Source organism: Lacerta agilis, chromosome 13 (assembly GCF_009819535.1).
Source record: "Lacerta agilis isolate rLacAgi1 chromosome 13, rLacAgi1.pri, whole genome shotgun sequence".
NCBI classification, from domain to species: domain Eukaryota; kingdom Metazoa; phylum Chordata; class Lepidosauria; order Squamata; family Lacertidae; genus Lacerta; species Lacerta agilis.
Window position 1 is genome coordinate 2,360,001 of NC_046324.1, and position 21,743 is coordinate 2,381,743.

At 41.3% G+C, this 21,743-nt stretch overlaps 1 protein-coding gene across 1 annotated transcript in view; it reads right to left on the bottom strand.

Moving 5' to 3' along the window:
• The window catches only part of MTMR10 (myotubularin related protein 10), a 52,733-nt gene that overhangs the window by 4,380 nt on the left and 26,610 nt on the right, over nucleotides 1-21,743 (bottom strand). Inside the window, exons 5-14 of the mRNA XM_033168070.1 lie at nucleotides 20,257-20,399; nucleotides 12,308-12,398; nucleotides 11,115-11,274; nucleotides 10,522-10,609; nucleotides 8,762-8,850; nucleotides 7,931-8,061; nucleotides 5,295-5,364; nucleotides 4,487-4,557; nucleotides 3,394-3,563; nucleotides 1-48 (exon numbers count right to left, since the gene is read on the bottom strand). The exon at nucleotides 1-48 is cut by the window's left edge and continues 123 nt beyond it. Coding sequence (XP_033023961.1) covers nucleotides 1-48; nucleotides 3,394-3,563; nucleotides 4,487-4,557; nucleotides 5,295-5,364; nucleotides 7,931-8,061; nucleotides 8,762-8,850; nucleotides 10,522-10,609; nucleotides 11,115-11,274; nucleotides 12,308-12,398; nucleotides 20,257-20,399 — 1,061 coding nt within the window. The remainder of the gene's footprint in view (nucleotides 49-3,393; nucleotides 3,564-4,486; nucleotides 4,558-5,294; nucleotides 5,365-7,930; nucleotides 8,062-8,761; nucleotides 8,851-10,521; nucleotides 10,610-11,114; nucleotides 11,275-12,307; nucleotides 12,399-20,256; nucleotides 20,400-21,743) is intronic.

Sequence of the window (21,743 nt, forward strand, 5' to 3'; positions counted from 1 at the left end):
CTCCAGCAGTTGCCAGACACAGTCCAGGAACATCAAAAATAAGGGAGACTGGAGTGGGAGGGAAATGATGGGAAGATGTTACACACAGAAGACTTATGCAAGTTTGCTCAAGCCCTACACTTCCTGCAGTCACCATTAAAATCAATGCTGAGAATATTATTACATAAATATAATGCACTGCAAAGCAAGTGTACAAACTGGAGCAACATATATGGAAATGCCTACTTTACATTCAAGTTACCTCTGACTAGAGCCAATAGTCTATAACTTAGTTGTAGCTGTGTGAACTATAGTGAACCATGAAATGTAATTTTCTGCCTGGCAGACAGCTCTTCATTCAGTTTTCTTAGAGGACATAAATGTTTCCTTAAATTAAGATTCTGTCTGTCACGGTTACAGAATACATACATACATACATACATGTGTGTGTGTGTGTGAGAGTGTGTGAGAGAGAGAGAGAGAGAGAGAGAGAGAGAGAGAGGCAGAGAGAGAGAAAATAGTGCTTGTTGAAGCCCATGCTAGGAGTGATGTCAGATTTCTCATGGCTTGGGAGGAGAGAATTTTCTTTCAAAGCACCAATGTACTAGGGTCCCAAATCACTCTTCCGCTGAATTCAACTAGCTCCATTTTTTTATTTCCGCTAAACCACTGTTTTAGCCAACACTGGGCTTTAGGCTCTGTTTTGTAATTCTCTGTCTTGCATGGTTAACATTAGCTACAACAAAGCTTACAACTAGCTACCATTAGAACTAAAAGTCTAGTTATAATCCCACATGGTTTTGTAAACTTCAGGGCTTTTGATTCTTCATAGGGCTTGCTTGTACAATCTATTATTGTGCACAGTCACTCCTGAAACTGATTTGTTTAAAATTTCATGAAACAGCTGAAAAATTTTGGTAAGATAAGACACCATGAGATTAATGAGCATGTCAATAGTCACACGGTGGAAGTTGTAGTCCCACAGAAAAACCGTTGTCTATGCAAGACTCAGGATAGTCAGAAACAGGAGAATACCCTGAAATTCTAGGATAAAACCCTGTAAGATCAACCTGAAGGTAATAATTTCTGGTTCTGCTGGTGTAAATCAAACCTCAAATTAGCAATGCTTGTTCAAGGCTTTCGATATCATCAACCACGGTATCTTTCTGGAGTGGCTGTCCAAGTTAGGGGTGGGTGGCACCGCATTGTGGTGGTTCCGATCCTACTTGGATGTTATTTCCAGAGGGTAATGCTTGGGATGGTTGGACAGTGTTCTCGAAGCTACTAACATGAGTTTGGCCAAACTGCAAGAGGCAGTGAAGGATAGGCGTGCCTGGCGTGCTCTGGTCCATGGGGTCACGAAGAGTCGGACACGACTGAACAACTGAACAACAACAACAACAACAACAATGCTTGGGGAATGCTCTTTGGCTTCAATGTGGAGCCTTCAATATGGAGTTTCTCAGGGTTCATGCTGTTTAACATCTACATGAAACTGCTGAGCGGGGTCATCAAGAGTACATTGGCAGCAATATGCTGATGACACACAGCTCTACATCTCTTTTACATCTGCCGGTGTGCCAGTGAGCATGCTGGACCATTGTCTTGCCTCAGTAATGGACTGGATGAGAGCCAAAAAAATGAAGCTCAATCCAGATAAGACTTGGACACTGTTAGTGGGAGATTTCCTAGACTGGATGACTGGGAGATTGCCTGCTCTGAAGAAGAGGCTGTGTAACCCAAAGGAGTCTCAAAGCGGCTAACAATCTCCTTTCCCTTCTTCCCCCACAACAAACACTCTGTGAGGTGAGTGGGGCTGAGAGACTTCAGAGAAGTGTGACTAGCCCAAAGTCACCCAGCAGCTGCATGTGAGGAGCAGGGAAGCGAACCCGGTTCACCAGATTATGAGTCTACCACTCTTAACCACTACACCACATTGGCTCTCTGAAGGAGCAAGTACAATGTATGTAGCTTGGGGGTACTTGAGGTACAGGTGGCCTCAGTGGTGTGGAGTGCCTTCCATCAGCACTTTGGCTGGTGGCCCAGGTGCAACTCATATCTAGACAAGGATAGCCTAACTTCTTTCATCTATATTCTAACTGTATTCGTAGTATTCTATGTATAATCGCGACACGTCACTGCCTGGTCTCTCACAATGTGCTATGGCCATATGGCTAATGCAATAAATAAATTGTAATTGTTCATCTATACTCTGGTAACTAGGGCTGGGTGATATCTGGTTTTCAACATCATGATATATCACCAGCTAAAGATCACAACATACTGATATATCACAATGTCTGAAATAAGGATGGAGCTATGTAGAGGCATTGGCTGGCTTCATGGTTTTTCCTGCATCATGATTTTCACACACACACACACGATTCACAATATTGCCAGGTCAAAAATTATGAACCTGGTATCACAATATGGACTTCAAATGATTTATTCTCCGCCTCTGGGTTAGATTACTGCAATGTGTTATATATGGGGCTGCCTCTAAAGATGGTCCAGAAACTTCAGCTAGTGCAGAATTCAGCAGCCAGGTTGCTCACTGGGACAAGACGGTTTCAGCGCATTACACCATTCTTGGCCCAACTGCACTGGCTGCCAATTAGTTTCAGGGCCCAATTCTAAGTGCTGGTTTTGATCTATAAAGCCTTAAACAGCTCAGGACCGCAATACCTCAAGGACAGTCTCTTCCCAGAGAAGCTGACCCAGACCTGGCGATCATCATCTTAGGCCCTTCTCTGTGTACTTCATCCACGAGAGGTCTGGAGGGTGGCACCACAGGAATTGGGCTTTTTCTATTGTATTTTTCTGTTGTTAACTGCCCTGTGATATTCAGACAGTGGTATGCCAATACAATAAATAATTATAATAATTATGTTCACTTGAATAAAACTAGGAGAAAATGTTGTTGGCTCCTCAGTGGGGTTTGTATATATATTTCCAACATACTCATTGGAGGGAAGTTTCTGTACTACTGACTATAAATTTTAAAAAATCTTTAAAAAGGGGGGAATTTGTTCCATTAAGCACCATGCTCTTAACATGGTGCTATGGATCCCAAAAGGAGGCCAGTTCTCCTTGCTATTTCGCCAGCCAGAGCTGTCCAAGGTAGTGGGGGTTGCAACCGTATTCCTGATCTTAAGGCACAGGCCAAATCTTGACAGTTCAAATAATCCCCTTCAACACATTCCAGCATCTCCCAAATTTAAAACTAGTTCTCAAATAATTACAGCCCTGAAAGAAAAGTGCATCATCTCATCTCTCTGTGCATTTCACAATCCATCACTCTTCTGGCCTCCTGCCCTCAGATTTCCCCAAATCCTGTTATTTCCTTGGAAAAATCCATTTCAAATGTATAAGCTACCCCTTCTGTATGTTATTAAGCTTAAGTACCTCAATTACCTCTTTGTCGGATTTCTTCAGATGGTTACACCTATCTAGAAACGGGTATCCTGCCATGACCCACTCCTTCTGAATCAGGCTCTGGAAACCAGCAATGGTCCGGAAATAGGGATCCAGCATCACTTGAATGAGCGAAGCCACACAGCAGCTCAGGTCGCGACCTTCCTCCTCTGTAGTTGACATTTGTAACAGTGATATAAAAAAAGAAATACAAAGTGAGTGGAAAGAAAAAGATGTTAACAACAATACAAATAGCACAGGGTCATGTCCTCTGTTTTCATAATGCTTTTCAAATGGATCTCAAAGCCACTTACAAAATATTATCAATGCTATAAGCGTCAGTTTTAGAATGTTACAATAAAATGGTAACACATCTGCTTGCTCAGAACTGTGTTTATGTAGTTGTGAATCAGTGCGGTGTTTGTTTTTGTAGAAGAGGTCAATACTGGGCTGCCTATATTACCACCAGCAATTCATACTCAAGAAAGGTTACCTTTTTTAATACCACCTCTGAACAGTAAAGTTTCCAAAAATCATAAAGGCAAAGCCTCCAATTCTAACCTGCTACTGGGTTCTGGGAGGTTTTTAAGACTATTGCAGACAATATGGCAGAAAAGGCCTCCTTGTGAGGGGAATGGGGGAGTCTGCCTGCACACTTGCCTGGTGGGCGCAATCCGCCTATCGCACTGCCCAGGTCATGAAGCCACGAGGCCAAGGCACACCAGACAAGCACTGGGAAGGGAGCTGGCTAAGAGGAGGGAGTGGCGGCTATTGGTTTGCTTTTGTTCATATTTCTTTATGTATTTTGTGTTTTTTATCATGTATTTTTATATTGTGAACCGCCCTGAGATAAATGGATAAAGGGCAGTATACAAATATAATAATAATAATAATAATAATAATAATAATAATAATAATAATAAGAAGAAGAAGAAGAAGAAGAAGAAGAAGTTCAGAAATAAACACAGTGGAACAGATAAATTTAATAATGTTGTCCACACTTTGAGTAGTGGATAACAGCTACTACAATTATTCCTAAATGTATAATGTCTGCAGCAGCATCAACATGCTTAAAAACACTTGAGCAGCTTACCATGTAAAACTACTGAAATATGCTTACAGTCCAACATGTATACAAGCTCTGCGGAATGCTTCAGGAAAAGTCTAGACCAAGACAAAAAAACTTATATTAATTTATTTAGATTATTTAGAACTATTCAATACTCAAGCAAGTCCACTAGTAGCTTTATTTTGGAATGAGCTGTGCACTGCAAGGTATTTGCAGAGGCAAACTCACTTTAAATCTCTAGTGAAATTTCGTTTCCCAGAATCAGATATGTCCAAGAACAACATTTTTTACAAACTGTGTAGACAGAGAATCCCATTGAGTCTCTCACTTCAAAGTGACACAGTGCTTGTCAATATTTTATCTTCTGTAACATCTAGGACAGGGGTCAGCAACCTAAGGCCCATGGGCCGGTAGTGGCCCACGAGGCTTGTCTAACCGGTCCATGGCAACCCCCGCCCCGCCCCCGCTCTTGCCGGTGCAGCGTGGCGCGGGGACCGACTTCCGGGTTGATGGCGCCTGTGTGCATGTACACGGGCGCTCCTCCGACCCAGATGTGCATCAGAAATAGTGTGTGCGCATGCATGCAGGACGGAGAAGCACCCTTGCGCATACGCTATTTCCAGTGCACGTCCGGGTCGGAGGAGCGCAGGAAATAGCGTGTGTGCATGAGTGCTCCTTCGACCAGGAAGAGCATCTGTGCGCACACACTCTGGCCCATCCTCCGACAGACAGAGCGTCGACCGGCCCACCCTTGGATAAGGTTGCCGACCTCTGATCTAGGATGCAAATAAATCTGTCAACAGATATTTTTAAATGCAACTTCTGCACATACCTCACATACTCTAGCCAATGTGAATTATCCAGTAAAGACAACCATTTCTCCTCTGTTTCTTCAAAAGGTTCTGTGACCAGGAGAGAAAAGAAGTAAGAAATCATGCTCCCCATATTTGAAAGATGAAGTCGTATAGTGATATTACTTTCTTTAGGGGAGTCAACTCCTGGCAGACTCAACCCAATTGCCCATTCTCCACCCCTCACTTAATCAACACCTCCTGTTCACTCCCAATGCAATCCCATATGACAAAACGTCAAGGTGCGTTAAGAAAATATGTGCATTCCCTGGCAGGGCAAGGAGGCCAGGATGCAGTGATCTGCCCCTTCTTTCCATGACCTAATAAAAGCCATACTCTTAATACAGTATCTTAAACTACAAAAACAATTACATGGGTCGAGTGCCAGCAGGGGTGTGGAGGCTTTCTAGTGTTTTGCACTGTGTCCCATGTATGACTCTCCCTGTCGGAGAGAAGCCGTGGGTGTGTCTGAGGTGCAAGGAGTGCCTGGCTGTGCAGGAGCAAGTTCATCCCATTGAGGCCAAGGTGGTAGACTTAAAGAAGCTAAGGGAGGCAGACAGCCTGTTGGGGGGTCATAGTTGCATCCTACTTCCACGATGATAGCTCCTCTACTGTCAGGGAGAATGAGCGTCTTAGGGCAGGAGAGTGGCACTCTTGAAGAGGGAAATATACCCCTTAGAAGGGAACCATTCATTGGGGACAAACTAGTATACTTTTGGAAACCAGTTGCTGAGAATCAAAGAAGTGCAGTGCACTGTTCTGCTCAGGTCCTGCTTGTAGCTCCTGTGAGAACAGGTTTCTAGACTAGCTGGACCACAGGACTAGTACAGTAGGCATAGACATGCCACATGTCTCTTAACTATGGTTAAGGCATCAGGGATGGGCTAGCTCCTCTCAAAGGTACAGCACAACCTCTCCCACCACTCATCCACTGTTTGTTAACTCTGCCATTAATTATCACCCATGCTAATTAGGGTTTTCAAACCAGCATGAAACCCCTATTCTACTCCAGAAATGTATGAACAGCTTTTTGGGCACAGACAGTATTCTCCAGGTCTTCAGAATTAAAGCTCTCAAGGAGAATGTGTAAATAGGTGTGTGACAATTTGAACTTTTGTAGATCATGGCATGAGTAAAGGTTGGCACAGCTTGATATGCAAGGGGTGTGTGTGTCCCTCATTATGAACTTTTCTTGACCCTGGTTCCAGTCTATCTCAAACATGTTCTAGAAGGCATTGATGAGACATCCTGAACTCGTAATGTAAAGATCAGCACATGTAATCTAGTTACCAGCAAAATTTAATCAACACCTGTAAAAGAATGGTTTCCACACAGATAATAGTAGAAGAAGAAGAAGAAGAGTTTGGATTTGATATCCCGCTTTTTACTACCCGAAGGAGTCTCAAAGCGGCTCACATTCTCCTTTCCCTTCCTCCCCCACAACAAACACTCTGTGAGGTGAGTGGGGCTGAGAGACTTCAAAGAAGTGTGACTAGCCCAAGGTCACCCAGCAGCTGCATGTGGAGGAGTGGAGACTCGAACCCGGTTCCCCAGATTACGAGTCTGCTGCTCTTAACCACTACACCAAACTGGCTCTCAATAACTTAGTAAAATAGTAAAATAACTTAGACAGGAAACAATCAAGGATAACCAGTTTAGTCATCACTCACTAGGATTATATTATTTTAACTTTCAATCAAGCACAATAAACAAAATGGGAAATAGAGAGGAAACTCTAGGAAGACACAACAGAAATATTGGAATTATAAAAATTGCTCATCTAGGTTAAAGTTCATTCCTGCTTAAATTGTAATTTTGCTGTCTGAAGCAGCATTAATATATTCTGCCACTTTCATTTCACGTTATAAACCAATCTTTCTTTATTCCGTTTGTGTGATAACTGCTTATGGGCTTTTCTTGTGTGTTAAGAGTAAACACATATTCATAACAAACACGTTATAACTCTAGTAAGAGATCCTAAACAGCTGGATAGAGTGTGAATGAATACACTTTAGTGAGGGAGATGCATGTGAGTTCGGACACATACACTGTAACATATGTATTTAGAAACACATCCTACCCATTGCTTCTTATGAAAAAGTTAGTGCTAGTGTTCTCAATGCAGGGCCTGCAAGGCTCTGTATTCTCCTGGATATCCTCATCCAAGTGGACGGCAGCACAAGTCCTTCACTATAGGAGCATTGGCTCCTATTTTCAGGATGCAGCCCAACATCAGGTCATGCATTTTGGGTGGATGGGTGCTACAATCTCAGGATGATGGGAGCCACAGAGCTCTTTGGTTAAATGCAGGGGATAAGGAGGGATGTGCCTCTGGCAAGGACCTTCGGGCAACTGGGTCCTTGGTGGAGGGTGAGCTCCACCTGACAGGCATCTTCCTGCCTGCATCTTTCCCCTTACACTTTCAACTCTATGGAGACATAGAGAAGGCACTCTGAATGTTTTGAAACCAGTCACCCCCACACATGGCAGCTATTCTGGCTGCACCTACAAACAATTCTTAAAATTTTAGATGTGCTCACAGACCCTGAAAGGTTGGGAATTCCTGTCTTGAGATATCCAACTGCACACATTTTACACAAAACAGCCAAGAACATACCATTGACACACAATTGCTTGAGTTTGAGAAAGGCGGCCTGGATTTCTTGGATATTTGGCAGACTCTTGTCCAAATCAGATTTGTAAACATCACTTCTTTGTGGATGGCTTCTAGTGACAGCATTGCAAATCCTAGCATAAAAAAAGTACTGAAGCAAAGTTGGTCATGAAGGGAAAGTTTGTGTCCTAAGAGTATTTCCTTCCCCTACTCATCCTCTGGCCTAAAAACTGCTAACAAGCATTTTCAGCAGCTGACTGGGCATGGTGGCTGGTGGTTTTTGGGTTTTTTTTTTTTTGCAATGGCAAGCTGCTGCTTCCCTATTTTGTGGGAGTATGAGATATGAAAGAACTCTGTAACCAGGGAACAACTGGCATGATGGGCCAGAAAGCACATCTGCACCCCTCCGCCCGCATCTCCACACAGCCTTCAACAACCAACAGAGAATCTGATCACAACCCTCATGTGGGACTAAGTTAACAATGCTTTAGGGCCCCTAAATTATCTTACTCAACACTCAGGGATATTCATCTCCTCTGTCAATAGAATATGAGATAGTAGATGTGGCACATGGTGCAGAATCTGATCACTACGTTCCCTGCTGAAAGGCTAGTTTTTAAGGGTCACAGGCAACATTTGCCAAAGGATGTCGGTTCTGCCCCCACAGATACTTCTCACAAAGATTAGGCACCTTACCCTTCACTTGCACCTTAACACATTTCCTACTTGCTTCTATGCTACATTAAGAACATACACATTTTGCAAAAATCTCCAAACTCAGGGTCAAAGTGAATCTGATTTTGCCCACTAAGCAAACAATACTACCATCTTTACCGTTGGTCTATTTTTCGCTGTTGCAACTGGTCTTTAATGCTGGCCATTCTCACAAGTGCGCTTCCATTGGAGTGATTCCAGCACCACATCTAGAAGAAAGTGAATCCTTTATATTGTGGATACAAGGCAAGGTACAAGCCATGCAAAGGACTATATTCAACAAGCCTACAGCACCTCTAAACGGCCATAAGAAGCTCACTATCTTTATGTTCAGGAAGGCTGCTTGTTATAGCTGCTGAAGTTCCAGAAAGCAAAATGATCTACAGCATTTAATTTAAAGCATTTCTATACCATCTTTCATTTTTAAAAATCTAAAGGTGGGGAAACCCAGCCAGATGGGCAGGGTACAAATAAATTATTATTATTATTATTCACAATAAAATTAGTGTGGTATTAATAATATCTTAAAAGATAGCATTCAGGAGCCAGGGAAAAACAAAGCCGGTAAAGGGACCCCTGACCGTTAGGTCCAGTTGCGGACGACTCTGGGGTTGCAACACTCATCTCGCTTTATTGGCCAAGGGAGCCGGCGTACAGCTTCCGGGTCATGTGGCCAGCATGACTAAGCCGTTTCTGGCAAACCAGAACAGCGCACGGAAACGCCGTTTACCTTCCCGCCAGAGTGGTACCTGTTTATCTACTTGCACTTGACGTGCTTTCAAACTGCTAGGTTGGCAGGAGCAGGGACAGAGCAACGGGAACTCACCCCGTCGCAGGGATTCGAAACGCCAACCTTCTGATTGGCAAGCCCTATGCTCTGTGGTATTAGGAGACAACAAAAGCCTGGAAAATCAAGCATGCCTTTTGCAAATGCCAGAAATACATTAACATTGTGAAGTGTGGCCTTCACAAGGCTAAAATATCCGGAATTGTTTCTAGGGGTGTCCCTCCTACCCTATGGCTACTACCACCCGCCCTACAACCCTACAGAACTCTATTCCCTTCCTGCCCTGCACAATATCCTAAGAACTTAAGAATAGCAGTCCATCAAATCCAGCATTCCATTCTTATCAATCAGCTAGATGCCTATGGTTACCCTGCAAGCAGGACAAGAGCACCATCATACTCCATTAGCTCTTTTATTGCTATGATATCCTCATCTGCCACCTTCCCTCCCTACACTTCATTTGGGTGGAAAAGTTTTCCCCCCCCTCTCTCTCCGTCTCCCATAACACTAGAATTCAGGGTCACCCAATGACATTGATGATTTGAGACAGAGAGATTTCTTAATCCAAGAAATAATTTATGAAAGTCATTGCCACAATATCATATAGCTATGATGGCTATATGAAATCTCCAAATTCAGAACAAAATAAAAAATAAAAAAATTCCTTCCAGTAGCACTTTAGAGACCAACTAAGTTTGTTCTTGGTATGAGCTTTCGTGTGCATGCACAAACTTAGTTGGTCTCTAAGGTGCTACTGGAAGGAATATTTTATATTTTATATTTTGTTTTTTACTATGGCAGACCAACACGGCTACCTACCTGTAATCCAAATTCAGAGGCAGTGTACTTCTGAATGACAGTTGCTAGGGTGCAACAGCAGGGAAGGGTAATGGCCTCGTGTCACGGGCTCTAGGCTTCCAGCGAGTCTGGCTGCCTATTGAGTCCTCAATCTGGTTCACTTTCCTTGAACCTTTCCTTTCTGACCCCAAAGGATTTGGAACTCAACAGTTGCATAGTTGTGTAGCGGAGTGGGCTGCACTCTAGCAGTGATGTAACAGTACCAATTAAGCAACAATGTCAGCGTCACACTTACTGGCATCCGTCTTCCAGTGAAGGAGTAGGAGTACTGCTTGAGATCTTGATCCGCCAAAGATGATGGCACAACGAAGTATTCTGGAAGACTTGGGGCCAAGACAAAATACACTCATAATAGTTACTTGGGAAATGTAATACAAGTCAAGTCTTTTTATTTGCAGCATTGATTAGAATGCTAAAGCCAAGAGTTAAAGCGCCAATGTTTTCCTTTTGTTTAGAAATCAACCATAGAAATCTTACAATTAATCTGGTCATTATCATCTCTAATGACAGTGTAGAGCTATCTTATTGTTTACTAAGAAATGGAACCTAAATTGCATTATTTCAATTGCAACCTGAAAAAAACTATTTCCTCTTGCAGAAGCACCAGAGTTTTGCCAGTCAGTGGCTCACAGACAAGAGTGGTTAGCTATGTACCAATGCAATTCATAACAGCAGCCATGGCAGCATTGTTTTCAAAAAATGCATCAAAATCCAGTAGCGAAAGATCACTGAGAAGAGGGAATGGAATTGTGCCCTGAGGTTTCCAAAGCCAACTCTGCCTCTCAATCCCAGTGTGGTTTCCTGGCTATAAAAGAAAAGCAAACTTACCAGGTAGCTATCATGTAGCCTTCATTCACTGAACATACACGCCATTCTGATGCTCCTGTTCTCTTGATCTCTCTATCCCAGTCAGAGTATGTCTCAAACAATGGAGTCAGCTGGCCACCGCCACCACCTCCTCCAGGATCTATTCCATTCACTTTTTTTGCTAGAAGGAAGTGATTTTTTAAAAAGTTATTTCCAAGTTAACATGCAAATAAACAGATGTACAATATCTTGCAGGAAACAGACCTCCAAACTTCCAATGCAGCTTTATATAAAACTCTTGCAAATACAGCTGTGTAGGGGCAAGAGCACCCCCAAAGCATATTATTTTCCATTGTGTGTCTGGCCAAGTTTTGACAGACATGAACTTGCAATAAATGGGGAAACAAACGAGAAATTCTGATCTGCCCCTACCATATATCAAATTAATTTAATGTGTTTTATCTATCTGTGACAAAATGTTATGCCATTTTAAGGAATGCCTCTGTTAATGCAAACTTTCATAAGCTTCAATGGATTTAGGATTGGATTCTCAGTATTTTGAAGCTAAACCAACTACCATATTGAAAACTACCATTCCTTTCCTCAGCGGTTTAATTCTTGAGGGGTTCTTTAAATGAGTAACCTTCAAATACTTCCCCCTACAGATTACTTTGATACAAAAAGCCAATGTGGCAGTGACTCTAGCCTCATTAGTAGAGCTTGGTGTTGCACATCTATTATCTTACTGCAGCCAAGGAACCAAGACTAGGAAGAAAAGGTTAGGAAGGGCACCATTGTAACACTCCCATGTGACACAAGCTGGTTCTCCTTTTCCAGCCAAACTACCTTGAACTCCAAAACTGCAAGAGCAGATCTAAGGACTCCGTTGAGCACAGCTTGATTCTCCTCTGACAAACCCAGAACACAGCAAGGGGAGATGGAAGCTCAGCCTTCATGGTGCATATTGATGAGCAAAGGGCTCTCTTCTAGCATCAGAACTGCAATCACCCCCAGCACACTTAGGCACAGATACATTTCTAGTGAGCTTTTCTATGCATGTAAACATGTACTACCACTCAAGTAGGACTGCTTATATGACACCCTCCAAAACAAACCCCTGGTTGCACCAAAAAGCTCCCATAAAAGTTGGCAGCCATGCTCTCACTCAAAAGGCCCCTCCAAAGGCTATGAGGGAAAGTAAATGTCTGCATTACCTGGATTATGGTATTTCTTGCCCACATATTCAAATGCAAAGAGGAGCTGAAGATCTGCTGGCTGGGAATAATGAGCTATTGCAAGGCACACCTGAACAGAGGAAAACAAAAAGAACTGGGGTGCATTGAGCTGCTTCCAACCACTTTTTACTAGAAAATACTAGACTGCATGAGGAAATGGCAGACCAGAGAAAACAAAACTATGTGACTTTGTCTAAGGAAGGGTGAGCTGTATCCCTCCAACTTCCAAGTGCCATCACCTACTTTGGCTTCTACTAACAGTGATCATGGTCAAAAGAGCTCCTTAGGCATACTCAAGGGCTGTGCCATACCCACTGAACATCAGGCGTTGTAAAATAAACTATGACACAAGCCTGAACCCTCCCTGGGTGAAGAAAACTGCTTATACAGTTATCTGAATCCCAGCTTTTGTCACTAATGTGCTTTCTAAAATCCAATTTCCAATTTCATTAAACAGAAAGATGACTATGTTTTTCTGCTAGAGTCAGCCATGGCTTATTCTTGGCTCTGACATTTTTCAGCGGGGAACATCACTCCTTCTTTATCCTGAGGGTCCTCTGTGCAACTTGATACACAGTTTCAGAAAGGCTTGAAGTTGCAGGAAATTGAAAATAAAAAAACTTTAAGGAATTTGGGGAAATAGTTTACATATTCACAATATTTCCAATATAAATTTACTGTGTTACTTCAAGAACACATATATAATGTATATAGCCTGGGGAAAATGTACTGTTTAGTATATTTATGAAATTAACATGGATAGGTCTCTAGGTTTTATTCAGCAATAACCAGCATACCAAGTGGCCATGTTGTGCCGTGATATGAATGAATAGTAAAGCTGCAGTTCAATGAACTTACCTAGGAATAACCCCCACTGTGGGACTTGTTTCCAAGCAAATATGGGGGGGGGGGTTGTTTTGCATGTTTCATATTACCTGTAGACAATATTAGCTACCCTAATGCCATATTCATTTGTTTTATATTGTGTTTCAGCCCAGAATATAATCTCCATTTGAAAATACCAGCATAAGTTTATTTTTCTACTCAGAACTGATACCTAGTTAGATGCAGCAGCAATGCTATTAGTATCTCTGAACAGATTTGCAGTTGTGTGAATTAGCTGCGCTACCATATTATTTTAAAATGCCACTTAAACATATTCCCACTCATTCTGAAAGAGAAGACATGTTGCCCATAGTTTCCATTTTAGGCATTGAAAAAAACATTTCGATTGATTAAAAAAAAAAATCCTAACTTTATCCCATGGAACAGTTCTAACCTGCACAAAGTCCATTAATTCTCACCTTGACCAAAGCAACCTACAGACAAATATAAGCAAAGCCTAATGCCATTGCCTTATTACACGTGTTGCACATTTTCTTCCCCTATAAATCCTTACTTGCATTTTAACAAGGGGAAAAGGAACAGAAACAGTCCACAGGATTTTGTTGAAAACAATGGCCACATGGATTTTTTGACAAGAGAAATTACTGTCTACCTGGAAATCCTGACTGATTTCTACAAAACGCCTGGTTTGTTTGCTATTTATGCCTAAAACAGCAACTACACATAGTGGTGCCATTGTCCAGGGCTTTATGAAAGCAGTTTCTTAATGCCAAATGGCAAATTCCTTGAACTTACATGGAATGTCATGGAAAAGGAGAAAGTTCAAGATTTTTCTGTCTACCATGAGAAAACATTTCTCTATTTCATTGCACACACTGCCCCACCCAAGTGCTTACTGTGCAAAGAATAAACTTTTAGGATACACAAGCTAAAGCTCTTGAAAGCAGCTCACAGTGCAGCAAAAGCAGTGCTGAGGTCTGCTTTCATATACAAAAAAGCCACTCTTCCCCTCTAAATCCAGCTACCTTCACCATGTAGTATTGAACATACAAGATATCTACGTATAGGTTACCTTTTAGTGATCCACACTGCTTAAGTTTTACTGTACTGCCATGTGGCAGATGATATATGCTACCACTGTCCACCCTTTTTCTGGGAGCATTTTTGTTAAACAAAAAACAAGCAAGAGTTGGATCCAAAGAACCACCTACCCTTTCTTGCTACAGCCGCCTCCTGAAGTCGTTCCTGAGGGTTGGGGAACCCTTTAAAAATGTGTGGAAGCAGCATGAGTGATAAAATGCATGTGGGTGAGTTGGTGAAGACACATTTTGGATCAAAGCCAAATATATATATATAACTCTTCTTGGTAAGACCACTTTCCAAGCAATCCTATGCAGTATCTATGTCTGCTGAGGAATAAGCCCCACTGAGTTCAATGGGTTTGACTCGCAGGTAGGTGCCCAGCCCTATTACCAAATCAAGCCACTGGTCCATCTATCTCAGCACTGTCTTTTTTAAAACTCCCCCAGCTCTACCTGGAGACCTTCTGCATGCAAGCCAGCTTTAATGTCTTATACTGACAATGTGCTTTTGGGAAAAGTAAAAGAACAGCCATCCAACACCTCACAAAACTAAATACAGATTTTGCATAAGTTGGATGCTCTGCTCTTCCTCTTAGAAACTAGCAGAGGGAGGGAGGTTTTTATCTTCAACTGCACTCACATCAGAGAATGGGAAGAGATCAAGAGCACCCTGTATAACAAGCAACATTGTTTTTTTTAAAAGAGAGTTTCCTGCTCGAGACAGGCAGTTTTGTCAGGCAAAGCAGGGCCGCCGGAGAAATGGCCACAGCCAAAAAACCCACAGCTTCCTGGCAGTGTATACAATAACATTTGCACTGAGCTACTGAACAACCCTTGTTTTCTTTCTATAGAGCAACCTGTATAACCCAAGCAGATACAGGTGCTCCCGAAATTAAAAATGCATGGAATAAAATAAAACTACTTTTCTGATATATTAGTCATTAGCCCATGCCATGGTTCAGAAATTTTAGCTGTAGTACCAATCTGAGATAACCATCTCCCCAATTTCAACAGAAACTGTTGCTTTGGACTGCAACTTAAAAACGCACCATTTCCTTTGAAGTTGCTGACTTCTTCTAGCGCTTCCACTTATGTTCTCCTTCCCCTCCCTTCACTTCCTCCCACACCCACCTTATTTGTCTTCCTTTGGAGAATTTTCAGCTGTAGTTTGACAGCAAAAACAACTGAATAACAAACCTAAGAAACATGGAGTTTTGTGTTGTCCCTCCACCCCTATTTAGTCACCACCTTATAGCTCAAGCTAAGTTAGTCACTATGAACATGTACACATATGGTCAGGGAAACTGAAAACAGAAGGGCTAATTCACTGCAGATGGATTTTTTAATTCAATAGGTTATGGGACATTGTCTCCTATTATTTTAGTATGACAATAAAAAAAAATAAAGCAAATATAGTGTAAGTTATTTTCTAAATCTTCATGTTCCAATTTGCTTTTAAATAAAGGGGCTCTGGAGAGGGAGGAGGCAAGACTGCACCCCCCGCCCCCGCCTGCAGCATGCAGATGGTATGCAGTTAGGCTCACCCGTTTTGATATGAAGGGCACCAGATATGGAAGATGCAGTCTGCTATCCCACACATACAGCCTTTATGATTTGACTGGGCAACAATAACACTCCCTTGGCAACTACTACCGGGGATTCTTCCCCATGTCACATTCCAGAGGAGAGACTCAGGAAGGAAGTAATGGAAGATTTGATGTACTTTTGGAGACTTGAACCAAGTGTGCAAACACAGTCAACTTTATCTGTAGAAAAGAAAAACCATTAGCATTCCTCTTCTGTCTTCCCAAAGATTGTAACAGGGACATCCTTCAAGGCTGGTTAGCTTTGCTTCAGCAGAACAGAAAAAAAGCTAAGGAAAATTACCAATAAATATTCTGGATCACTTTATTAGTCCCTTGCAAACAGCTACAAAACTTATCAGGAATTCTTCTGCAACAGAGAAAAGCCTAAGGGGCTTCCTCCGTTTTCAGAAGGAAATAGGAATGTGATTTTAAAACTCAAGGCTACAAATGCTTAGAGAGAAATACTATGGCGAAAGCAGAAGTGTAGAGATCAGCCCAAGCACCAGCCAGTTCCCAAAATCTACAACTGTCTGTTAAGTGAGAATCTGTGATGAATACCAACCAAGAAAGACAGCAGCATGAACTGGCTCCCACCACTGGTCCCATGATACCCCTCAACTTCTTTAAAAACAAAAACAAAAACTGAAGAAAGATGGTAAAGGTGCAGATGTTAACATTTCTGGTCCCCTAAACTGTGATTAAGGTATCAGGAGCAGACTGTGGGCATTCATTGCTTCCTTCTTTTAGCGCAAATTCTCACCTCTGCTGGCTGACGCTAACAAGCATTGCTTTTGTAGCCAAACCAGGGTTGGAAGTGGCCTTACATGCCTTGGGTACAAAAGAATGCGTACAATACCATATTTAGCACTAAAATAACATAATGCTACCTTATGGCGCTGTGGTCTAAACCACTGGGCCTAATGTTTTGACTGGAGCTACAAGATCCTGTCTCTGGAGTGGGAGTCCAGAGATGAAGGTGAGAAGATTTCTGAAGACACAAGTGGAAGAAAATCAAAATTGCGAAATGGAGTTGCTGGGAGAGGAGAGTTGGTGCCTCTTGAGGCTCCCAAGGAGGAGATTTATAAACTATAAGATGACACTGAACAAGGACAACAGAGGGGAATGCAAAGATGTATGGTGGGGGGGCATGGGAGAGAGCAGAAAAATGGTAAGAAGGGGAATAGGGTGAAAATGATAAAAATTGAATTAGGACGGATTTATGGTACCCTGAAGATAGCGTGTTAAGACTTTAGGATTTTGATGTTAAGTTTTAAGACTTTGATGTTACGATTTTGGGAATTTTGAATTAGTGAAGAGATATGTAACTGACTAATAGCAGCAGTTTAAGTGAAAAGAAGTATAAGATTGATTTAAGAATTATTTCATGATACTATAAGATGTTAAGTTTTTATGATAGTATAAAAGGTTGGATAATGAATTGTAATGTTATAAATGGATGTTACCAAAGTATATTAGTATTGAAGGCAGAGGAGGGAAAGCGGGGGAGGTCCCTTTAGAAGATCAGAAACTAGATTTCGTTAAGTAGTAAGAGATAGATTGGTGTTCCAGTTTAGGTATGTATTGGTTTTGGTTTTGTTTTAATTGTTCTCTTTGTTGATTGTGTTTATGTAATGTGTTTTTTATTGTGTTAATGTTGGTGTTTATGTTATGTTATGTTTTTCTCTTGTTTTACTGGAAAATAATAAAAATCTTATAAAAAAAAAAATAAACCACTGGGCCTAGGGCTTGCCGATCAGAAGGTCGGTGGTTCGAATCCCTGCAATGGGGTGAGCTCCCGTTGTTCGGTCCCAGCTCCTGCCAACCTAGCAGTTCAAAAGCATGTCAAGTGCAAGTAGATAAATAGGTACCGCTCTGGCGGGAAGGTAAACGGTGTTTCCATGTGCTGCTCTGGTTCGCCAGAAGTGGCTTCGTTATGCTGGCCACATGACCCTGAAGCTGTCTGCGGACAAACACCGGCTCCCTTGGCCTATAGAGCGAGATGGGTTCCACCACCCCAGAGTCGTCCGCGACTGGACCTAATGGTCAGGGGTACCTTTACCTTTACCTTTTTACATTATGGTTAAAGCAAGCTGAAGAATGGAACGGACACAGCTAAGTGGGAATAAGCTTTTCAGCCTTTGGCATGTTGTTGATTGGGCATTCTGCATCTTACTATCAATGTGCTGGTCATGTTGCTCCCTCAATCACACATGCACAAAATTTGAGTCCCAAATCATGTATTTCAAGTACAGATTCTGCTAATACTATTAATATAAGCAATGTGTATATTGCAATGTATATATTGATCTCAAAGTCCGAATGTCTCCTAGTTACTTCTTATGGGAATGAAATTTTAAACATTTCATATACAAAAAATACCAGTATGCTGAACAAAAAAGCATGTTTAAGGCTGATTCAGCCTCTGTATTGGTTTCTGGCTATTACGTATTTACAGTTTTCACTTGAAATTTGTTTTTGAGTAAAGCCCTTAGCTCTACATATAACTCTATGAGAAATTTAAAACCAAAATAGCAAATATAACAGCACATGCCACACTGAATGGACTTCTTGTTCTCTCTTTAACCAAGCCTAAATATTCATCCAGTAGTTTTTAAAACAAGTGCAGAATGCTAAGCATCTGCCAGAGAAAACTCTGACTTTAACTTTCCAGGAGCTACGTGTAAATTTTCATGTCCTAACCTTCGACTACTGACAGCTCAAAGGACAGCCACTGTCAGCATAAAGTTTGTGCTGCTGGAGAGATCTCTATAGTGTTACAGTGAATTCCACCCAAAGCTTCCAAACCTCTCTTTACAGCCATGTAGTAGGAGAAAGCAAAACCAAGGGTTGCTGTGGCTCATTTCTGTTACTGCATGTTGTGCTAAACCAGTAGTCTTCTCCCTTTCCAGATCCAGACTCACTTTTCAACCAAATATGCATTTAGGGACCCACTTCTGAATTTTCACTGTGTATTTGTATGGTGGTAGTGCTGCTGTTGCAATTAATTTTAGATTGGGCCATGACCCAGAAGTGGGTCCTATTGGCTGAAGACTAATGCACTAAAACTAGAGGTCAAAGTAGATGTAGGAAACCTATGACCCAAATTACCTACCTGCTTGCTTTCTTTTAAACTGCCATGTCCATGCAACTGATCTGACAAATGGGGAAATGAACCTAGATAAATAACACTGTTTGGCTCTCAGCAGTTTAGGGAACAAACACCAAAACAGATGGTGGGCCTTAGGTCACAGAAGGTATGTGAGTGACATTTTAGAAGGTGGACCCAAGCCTTAGTGAGAGGAAACAAGTGTTCATTTACCTGAATTGTGGTTCCAAAAGAACAGAAGCCCCTTTTACTGTGTATTAAACATTTAAGGAACAAGGATTAATACATATTAGAAGACTGGTTGCTGCAGAGACAGACAAGGAACACATTCTGCAACTGCAAGAACCAGAAAAAAACCTAATATGATGGGGGGGGGGAATTCAAGGGTTAGAAAAAGCAAAGGGGCCTGGTTTGGATGACTGTATTTTTGTGTTTGCTTTTGAAATGGATACGCAAGTCTTTTGCTCAAGTGCACCACTCCTTTGCAGTGCACAGCAATCAAACCATTAGGTCTTTAATTGACCATGGTTTCTTCTTTTCTTACAAACCCACAAACAATAGTTACCAACTATGGAACAAGCCAGGATATAAGACAAACTTATTGGTTTGGTTGCTACACACCACAAAAGATGGAGCAAAACGACTATATATGCAGGCAAAAGGCTTGCAAATATATTGGCTGAATAAGCCAGTATATAAAATATAGGCTAGAGCTAGCTAGCTCCTCCTCCAAATCAGCCTATTACTATTCCTACCTTGTAAGCCAAATGTATATAAATGTGAGTGAAAGGGGACTTACTGTGGTCTGGGTTGCACCACTGGTGCTGGAATGCAGGTGGGGGATCACAAGATTGAATCTCCCCCAAACCAATTCCCTCCAAGGGTTCAAGCTTAGCTTCTCCCTGATGTGCTATGTGGAATGAATTTTTTTTAAATACAAAGGTACATTCCATTATGCAAGTCGCCATCTCCATCTGCAGAGGCAAGTGTTATAATTCACACACAAATCTACCACCTCAATGAGAGCCAGATCTAAGTAAAAACACATTTCCATTGTCACTTTAAGCAGCTTCAAGATTCTAGCACGTACTATCATCTTACTTCTATAGTTTCAAAGTTATTCACTGATGTTTATGCTGGTAAATGGAACGATTAACCCATGGATGAAACACAAGTAACCAGTTTCAGATACACTAGAATGGTATTTAATTTTTTGGCAGGTTTTTATTTTGAAAGAAACACCATAAATTGTTGGCTAATTCTCCATCTAGACAATATTCAAGACAAATATTTGACCTGCTGTAATACCTTTTTTGCACTTTCGGGTCCTGCTTCATCAAAACGAAATCTGACGATACGAAAGTCTTTGCAGTAAATTATTAATTCTGTAGGGTTAAATTTAAGCTTTTGGTTGGGGCCGAGAACTTTCTGTTTCCTCTTTGTGTCATTTACTGCAAGAGAGAGATATTTTTAAAATAAAAAGGAGACAGTTATGCATATAACAAATAGCCATGTTATGAATGCTTAACAGAAACAAACTGGTATACAACAGCTCCCATCTGAAGAGTACATTGACCTGCTTACTATTTATTTATTTTGATTTAATTAGAAAATGTATAAATAACTTGATAGATGTTTTCCAGGTGGTGTACAAATAAAAATTTCCAGCAGGTGTCTAAAACAATATAGTGAGGGTACCTGCCTAATGTCAACAGACTATCCTTCTGTTTGTATCCACTTTATCCTCCCAGGAGTTCAGAGCTTCACAGTTTTGTAGTGAGCTCTGCAGCTGACTTGGGATTCCTTCATTCAATTTCAACACTAACTGCACCTCTGGTCAGAATCTAACCTTCCTCTGTACTATTGTGCAGAAACAATGGCATAATTTGAAACTACTGACCCAAGAGTCAACTATACATGCTGTCCAAACCACATAACTCTTGCATGGTGTCCCCATTGCTTTGGATTACAAATGCTTCCTATTTCTTAGTTCAGTTTCATTTAGAAGGCATGCAAATCTGCTGACTGGAGATAGCAATTTCTAAAATGTCCTAGTACAGTATACAAGCCCCTTTTGCAAGCCTCTTAGCGACTTGTGCTATTAACACGTTCTGTTGAGCTAAACGATGGTTGCTGCCTGGAAAGAACACAAAGGTGTGGTGCACCCCCTATGCACACTTGCATGGGTGTAAGCCACATGGGACAGATCTAAATCAGGCTGCCTGCCACATTAACTGGCACACATTTCATAGAATAATAAGAGTTGGAAAGGACCCAAGGGTCACGTAGTCCAACCCCGTGCAATGTAGGAATCTCAGCTAAAGCATCCATGACAGATGGCCATCCAACCTTTTTACATTTTTACCATTTTAAAGGCAACAGAGACATTCAAAAAGGAAATTCTGACTATTCTTTTTTTGCCAATTTTTTACTTCCCACCCTACTTCCTGTATGCGTCCATAGCTTTCCCTGTTGCTGCATTATATTGCATATTTACTCTAATTCACATTCCATTTCTTAAAAATAATCTTCTTTCATTATCCATCAGCTGCCCATTTATCAATTTATTTAACATATACAGTTAAATAAATAAATAAATAAATGTGTGTGTGTGTGTGTATATATATATATATATAAATAATGTATGTATATTTATTTAAATTAAATAAATGTATATTTATTTAACAATTAGATTTCCAATATCAACAAGTGAGGTCACTAATCCCTTTACATCTTGCATGTATAGAAACCTGGCATTTTCCTTTCCCTAGTTGTTCCCCTTTACTTTCCAATTC